We start from the raw sequence: 7,472 nt of genomic DNA, 5'->3' as shown, positions 1-7,472 counted from the left end.
CAAATAGGTAATACAATAATGCATCATTTTGATTTTCAAAACAAATTTCATATTATCTCCAAATGGTTTAAATAAAACTGATTACCAGGAAGCGATATTTAATTGAAAATACCAAAATCTTGATTATATCTATAATTTTATAATCACATTAAAACAAAACCTATTTATTTTTAAGTGTTATTTTAAATTTATTAAAATTGGTATGAAGATTTGATAAATTAAAGAAGACAGATATACTTGAGGTTGGTTTGCTCATAAATAGTAAAGCTTAAAAATCTATTAAAAATGCAAATAAAATACGATCGTTATTCATTTTATTGTAAAATTAAATAATCATGCATTCGCATGTTACAAAAAGATATATGCGATCAAGTTTGATAAAATAATACACATGTATTAACTCTCTTTGTAATTTATATAAGTCTTTTATATTAAGCGTCGATAAAATCAAAATTCATAGCAGGAATGTTATATGACAGAAAGAAAGTTTGATATAGAACTATTCAATCACATGCTTTAATTTGTAATCTTCGTACTATTGACCTGGTCACAGTAACTTTATTATTCATGTTTTATCATTTTCAATACATATTTTACTGCTAAATTTCTTTCAGAATACGTGTTATAGAACACGTGTTTCTGCAACACATTTATTATTATCTAACGAAAGGACAAATATCGTTTAAACGTATTTTAATTAGTTCTTAAACTACAACTGTTCATAAACGGGTGAAAGTGTAAATTATTTTTCATAAAAACATTTAAATCCGTGATTTATAGAATCAGTATACGATTTATAAAATAACGTGCTAGTTTGTACAATTATTAGTCATTCGATCGTATGACTATGTACAACAATTTTAATATGAATTATCTCTACCATTTTACTAGAACCGTTCGACAAAGAATTTAAGCATAAAAAGTAAATAAATGTTGTTCTACCTTATAAATAAGCACCACTGACATTTCACTGTTACTTAAGTTGGATATGTACTTGACGCACGTTTATGTAAAAATGCAATAGTTCTGCAACCGCATCAGCCATTTATAATCAGCATGCTACTGAATTAAACTCTCATAAAATGTTAAACAGATGTACAATAACTAACATATCTTATTTTTATTATAGCATTACTGATTTGGAGTTAAGATAGGAAATGATGGGAAGACTTAATGAACGTCCTGAAAGTGAATGTATATTTAAAAATAAGTAGTTCTTCTTGGATTTGAAAAAATGAAGTTGTTGGCAATATGATTTGTAGCAATTTACAAAGAAATTACCTAAGTTTGCTGGATTGGATATAATTTTTACATTGATCTACAACGGTAAATATTCTAAAATAATTATAAATTCCTGATGTTCAATTTTGTGGACTTTTCTTGTTATATGCATTTATATCTTCTAAGTTCAAAATGTCAAATTCTATGATATTTTTTCCTGCAAATTGTCCAAATACTCCATTTGATATGCTACGTTTAACAACTGCAAAATAAAGATATATACATTAATCCAATCAATGATATTAAACAATCATTAGATAGTATTGAATATACCGACCATTTGAATTTACTTTTGTCAACATATATGTTGGTAAATTCTGACATTCACGAGCTATATATGTTCCAACAACTGAGTAATCAGAGATTGGTGGAGTAACCACTTTCATTGTTTTACGCACAATTTCTGTATCTACTTCGTAATAACCTGCAAACATTGTACAAATAAAAAATATATTAATATATTACTTATTTCCAAATTCGAATTCATTTGTTTTACGAAATATTCGAAAATTACCATTATACATTTTTCTAAGAAGATCATACATATTGCGCGGTGGTAAAACTGCTTGACGATCAAGCGGCATCACAAAGCAACATTGCCCATCAATATCGATTATGCCAGTTTTATTCTATAAAGAAATAAATTACACAAAGTGATATATTCTTTCTATCAGATACTTTATATAATACATATTTCAATATGCTTACAATGTTAAAATCATGTACAAATCGACCTTGACGTCCACCACGGAAATCTGGCACATCAATTTTCTCATAGTGCTCATTTTCCAAATCGATCTCAAATCGTTCCTTGAAGAAGTTTTTATCTATATTTTTCGCAATATCCATAGCTTCCTGATCTGTAGCTTTCTTCAAACCTTTTATAATCAAACCAGAGTCAATATTTTTCATAATATCCATAGCTTCTTGTTCCGTAGCACTTCCCAATTCTTGTATAATTAAATTAGAATCTGCTACCAAGCCATCGTGTACTGCATCTTTATATAAGGTATAAGGCATTTTGATTGATTTGTCATAAGGAATGCTGTACCATCCAGTTTTAAATCTGTGCATTTGTGTTTTAGCATATTGTCTGTATATGTATAATCCACCTATGATTCCAATTATCAGAATGATGAATGCAACGAGAAACACTAAATATGTTGCGGTCATATGAATGCGATAAATGCTTCTCCGAGAAACAAAATAATGACCTCCCACATCGGACTTCAAGCATTGTGCCTCTGCATCCCGTTTACCATTTTCCTGTTTATATAATGATGTTTATTTATACTGAACTCTACTTCATGAGTTTTGATGAAAACAATGTTTGATGAAGAAAAAAATATCATTTTAATATTCACAACGATTAACTAAATGGGAACAGTAATTTTCTAGAAATGAACTCTCATCTATCAATATCAATTTTACAATCCCACCACCACTATATCGTCGCTGGTCTGCGATAATGGTGAATACGTGTAACGAACTATTAAACGACGTCATAAAATGTATCAAATACGCAGTACTATGCAAAAGGCAAAGATGAAATTACATTTACACACAAATAAATTTATTAAAAATAAATAAGATTCATGGAAAACAATAAATTCGATGACATAATGAATATTTATTTATGAAGAGCAAACTAGATTTAAAATTTTCTGCGATTATTTCTATTAATGTTTCATTGTTAACAACATTAAAATATCACTAATGTTAGAGTTTGATAAATATCAAAATAGTGCTAACCGCTGAATTCTCCGCAATAAACAACGGTTGTTCCTTCTTCTCAGTAATGGCCTTTGTGATGATCGTCATATTGATAAATGTTGTGATTTCAGTATTCTTTTAAATATCGATAGACCCCTAGCACGGAAATTTTTTCCGTGCGTTCAATCGTACAATTATAACGAATAATCACCACACTTTGACAAATATCGAAATGTAACAGAATTTACACAACGTAGCTAAGTATCGCGCGCTATATCCACAAAATTTCAGGATGAACTACATACACACATACATACACATAACTACACACACATATAAATGCAACCGAGATTGATCGGTGACAACCGCGCCCTCAATGCACTAATAAATACTATTTGCGCATGCGTCAAGTCCGTGTGAAAGGAAGTCGACCGCTTCTCAATGTTTTCTACGTATAACAGGTATTTTATGTATTTATATGTGCACATTTTGACTGACACACATACACACGTGCGCGCGCGCGCACACACACACAAAACGATACAACTTAGAATATTATAAGATTTACACAAAGCACGAAGTCTTAATATTATTATTATTTAATATCTTTTTTATGCATTCAATGTTTACAGTATTTTCAATCACGATATATAGAAATTATGGATAAAATTCAGTGTACATTTCAAAATGCTAAATCAAAAGAAGAGCAGGGAAATAATTTAATTGAAAAAGAAGAAATAATTGATAAATGCACAGAACTTGATCATGATGAATTAGTGAAGCTAACAAAAGGAGCTATTCGTAATATAATTGAAAGTGATCCGTTACTTTCTGGTCTACCGGCGGATGTTACTATCGAAGAACTTAAAGCTCAAATTGCAGTTGCACAAGGACAAGCGATAACTTTGTATTTGAATCGTGGAGAATTACCAAAACTTGGAATTGTGGTGAAACATTTTTCAAATAACTTTTTATATATTTTTTATATTTTGTATTACGTTATTATACATTTGATATTGTTTGCATATAGCATTTACCATGTTTGATAAGTAAAATAAAGAAAAATTAGGAAAATAATCTATAACAATTTTTGAATTATTTTAAGTTGATTCTTTATGATTTTAGGTACCCCCTCACCACACTACAGTCCTAGATCTCAAGAAAGCTATAAAACGACATACAAATTTATCTCTGAAGAGGGAGAAAGTTAAAAAAAAGATAAGTTGGAAACATATTTGGAAAAAGTATCATCTATGTTTTGAAAATGTTAGATTAATAAATGACAATGAAAATATAAAAGCTTATGGAATCACAAACAAAGCAGAATTACATTATGTAAAAAGACGCAGAGAAAAAAATAAATTGATAAAACACTCTTAGTTTTTGCGCAAAACGTGTAATATATAAATACTGCAATTTTACATTACATAGCAATTTATACTTTAAAAAGTATATTATACTATTATTATTAATTAAATTTCTCATATATATTATTTTTCAGATAAACATTTGTATTTTGGTTCTTGAATTTCACATTTTAGATATGGATTGACATCTTCTAAAAAGAAACAAGTTAATTCGAATGCTGCAGTTCCATGGAAATTAGTTACAGTTAATTTCTTCAAGTTAGGCATTCTATATAGTGCTTCTAGTCCCCTTTCTGTTACATTTTCACATTCTGATATGTCAAGATGCTCTAAATTTGGAAATTCTACAGACAATTTATCCAATGACCAATCATTAATTGTTTTACAACCTCTGAAGCTTAGTGTTCTTAAATCATAGAGATTAAAAATAAAATCAAGATTTTCATATCGTATAGGATATCCATTGAAATCTATTTCCTCTAAAATAAAGTTTTCATCATATTCTTTTGGGAATTTTGAAATTTCACTCTTCTTAGTTTTATCTAGCCATTCATTGTGATTTTTTAACCTTATTTTACCACTACACTCTATAACAAATTTAGCTGCTGCCAAATTTGGACCTGCTATGATATATTTTTTATATTGTTCTTTTTCGATATATTCCTTATAATTATCTTTTTGACGTCTCCACCAATGTTGTAGACGTAATACAAGAAAATCAGACATATTAGGTGCATCTGTCTTTATAAGCATTCCTAGTGGTGGACCGTAAACGTGTCTGCCATAAGCTTCTGCTTTCGTTCCAACAGTAATTTGTCGTTTACGTAAATACTTTATAAAGTGTTTGATAGCTTCATAGTTATCATAAAACGAACGTACCACGTTAACCTGTAACGGTCTATAAACACTTTTATGCTCAAAAATTTGTTTGAATATTATGCGGGTACAACGTTGACGTAACATTTTTATTATGCAGTTTCGTGTATGAATGATATCTCTTGTCTCACAAATGTTTGTCTTGTCTCATAACTTGTTTCAAAATATGTATAATTTTATAATATTCATTTAATAACAATACTTTTGCAAAAATGAACAGTTGCTCGCTAAAGTTATTGAACGCACTATAATGATACCGTGCTGTCGATAGTCAACATAATATATCGATTTACCGCCGTAATTTGAATTATAAAAATTTCACGAATCATAAAAAATCCTCGAACCAATGATTTCTTTTACGTACATTACTTGGCATAGTTATACATACGTGTCGTAATAGAACAAGGAATACTATCATGGATGATCAGTATGTATATACATTAAATTGAAAATTATTTCAATAGCAATTATAACATTATAATAATACTAATTGAATGGTATTGAAAATTTGTATGGATATCTGTAGTTTTGCTATTATTATTGTATAGTATCTAATTATTAATGCAATAAATTTGATACTCAATTAAGGAATTATTGAAATTATTAATTAATTGAATACCGAAATAATATGACGTACTAACACGTTGTATTGTTTGCTACTAATGCTAATATTAATACTAGTAACACTACTAATGCTAATAAATATTTTAATAAAAGTAAGATATTTTAAATGGATCAAGTAGTTTGTGACGTGTAATTATTTTAACCTATACAATTTCTTTTGTGTACCGTACAATGTATAAAAATATGAGTTAATATTTTAAGGAAGGTGTACTTAAATTAACAAAAGAATATAAAATATTAAGTTTGATAAGATACCCTTTATATTTTATATTGAATCATTTGCTCAAAATTAAAACTATTTGAAATTGATATGTCAAACGTCTAAACGAATATGCGATGTTCAACAGTCGACAGTAATCAATTTACATTCTGCGGTAGTTGTCGCTAGATATTTCTTTGGTGTTGCTGATGAAACTGCAATACGTCTTATAATATACTTGTGCCGGTATTTTTGTGTGCAAAAATATATAAGGTGAGAAAAAATATAATTAATCCAATATAATTTATAAGCATGTAATTTTTTATTTGTAATAATGTGTATTATTATTAAAAATGATCTAATATTCTAATGGTATTGGCGATGTCAATTTATTAATTATATTTTGATTAAAGGGGTAATTATTTTTGGATTAATATAAAAGTTATTGGTGTGCGATTTATTAAAAGTTTGACAAGATGATGGAAGATATGCAAGAAGAGGTTAGTATTTTTCTCTTTTTCAAATAAAATATGTGTCTATTTCTGAACCGTCAGAATATGTGAACATACAGTATAGATTCACATTTTAATGCTTTTTTATATATTTATTTATTATAAACGATGTTTATTTTAATGACAAAAATTAATGTTACCTTGATATTGATAGCTTATTTTATATGTACATTCACATTTGATTTAAATGACTAATATCTTTATATAATAGTTTAGTGAGTACTTTAATGTTTTAGACCCAATTTGTGGTCGATGATGTAAGCAAAATTATTAAGGAAGCGATTGAAGTATCTATTGGGGGAAATGCTTATCAACATAACAAAGTAAATCAGTGGACCTCGAATGTTGTCGAAGGATGTTTGGGAAATCTTACAAAACTTCAAAAGCCATATAAATATATAGGTATGTATTTTTATAATTCATAAGAATCAATTTAGTAATTGTAGTTAAATAATTCATCTTTTATCGAACTAAAAAAATTGTTTTAGTGACTTGTACCATAATGCAAAAAAATGGAGCAGGACTGCATACTGCAAGTTCTTGCTATTGGGATAATGCTACTGATGGTAGTTGTACAGTGCGTTGGGAAAACAAGACAATGTATTGTATCGTTTCTGTATTTGGCCTAGCAATTTAATTGACTCTAGTATTTTAAATGCTTTTCTGATAAACTAAAATCTTGACAAAGAATAAAATTTCGTTTACTAAGTTGCAAAAATTACAAGTATGGTGTAGGAAATATAAAATCTATTTTACACGATAGCTTCTTTCTTTTCGCGATATATTATGTACTTTTTATATTGCAAATACATTGCATTTAAGACACTAATTATTGTATTTATTAACTAAAATATTTTGTTTTTGTATGTATATATATGTATTAGTTATAATTAGGAAGTA

At 28.1% G+C, this 7,472-nt stretch overlaps 4 protein-coding genes across 6 annotated transcripts; 2 read left to right on the top strand and 2 right to left on the bottom strand.

Moving 5' to 3' along the window:
- Positions 1 to 538: 538 nt before the first annotated feature.
- LOC126921173 (uncharacterized) lies at positions 539 to 3,277 on the bottom strand. Of its 2 annotated transcripts, XR_007712252.1 has the most exons (6): positions 3,034 to 3,276; positions 1,990 to 2,547; positions 1,796 to 1,910; positions 1,559 to 1,705; positions 1,282 to 1,483; positions 539 to 1,182 (listed from the first exon to the last, which is right to left on the bottom strand). XR_007712252.1 is itself a non-coding variant. In XM_050732490.1 (5 exons), exons 1-5 carry the CDS (start codon positions 3,100 to 3,102, stop codon positions 1,362 to 1,364), a joined length of 1,011 nt encoding a protein of 336 aa, XP_050588447.1. In that variant the 5' UTR covers positions 3,103 to 3,277; the 3' UTR covers positions 1,287 to 1,361. The 2 variants fall into 2 exon arrangements, 1 of the variants encoding a protein (XP_050588447.1); XM_050732490.1 differs by lacking the exon at positions 539 to 1,182 and having other exon boundaries at positions 1,287 to 1,483; positions 3,034 to 3,277.
- A 35-nt stretch (positions 3,278 to 3,312) lies between these two features.
- LOC126921181 (U11/U12 small nuclear ribonucleoprotein 25 kDa protein-like) lies at positions 3,313 to 4,387 on the top strand. 2 transcript variants are annotated; one of them, XM_050732500.1, is made up of 3 exons: positions 3,313 to 3,455; positions 3,627 to 3,941; positions 4,120 to 4,387. In XM_050732500.1, exons 2-3 carry the CDS (start codon positions 3,654 to 3,656, stop codon positions 4,372 to 4,374), a joined length of 543 nt encoding a protein of 180 aa, XP_050588457.1. In that variant the 5' UTR covers positions 3,313 to 3,455; positions 3,627 to 3,653; the 3' UTR covers positions 4,375 to 4,387. The 2 variants fall into 2 exon arrangements, with proteins under 2 accessions (XP_050588457.1, XP_050588456.1); XM_050732499.1 differs by lacking the exon at positions 3,313 to 3,455 and having other exon boundaries at positions 3,519 to 3,941.
- On the bottom strand, positions 4,371 to 5,324 carry LOC126921175 (distal membrane-arm assembly complex protein 2). The gene has a single exon (XM_050732491.1). It carries the CDS (start codon positions 5,322 to 5,324, stop codon positions 4,485 to 4,487), a length of 840 nt encoding a protein of 279 aa, XP_050588448.1. The 3' UTR covers positions 4,371 to 4,484.
- A 915-nt stretch (positions 5,325 to 6,239) lies between these two features.
- On the top strand, positions 6,240 to 7,401 carry LOC126921183 (dynein light chain Tctex-type). The gene is made up of 4 exons (XM_050732503.1): positions 6,240 to 6,333; positions 6,474 to 6,560; positions 6,809 to 6,974; positions 7,061 to 7,401. The coding sequence occupies exons 2-4, from the start codon at positions 6,537 to 6,539 to the stop codon at positions 7,207 to 7,209; spliced, it is 339 nt and encodes a 112-aa protein (XP_050588460.1). The 5' UTR covers positions 6,240 to 6,333; positions 6,474 to 6,536; the 3' UTR covers positions 7,210 to 7,401.
- Positions 7,402 to 7,472: the final 71 nt, after the last annotated feature.

Source organism: Bombus affinis, chromosome 10 (assembly GCF_024516045.1).
Source record: "Bombus affinis isolate iyBomAffi1 chromosome 10, iyBomAffi1.2, whole genome shotgun sequence".
Lineage (NCBI taxonomy): Eukaryota > Metazoa > Arthropoda > Insecta > Hymenoptera > Apidae > Bombus > Bombus affinis.
This window is presented reverse-complemented; position numbering and strand designations above follow the sequence as displayed.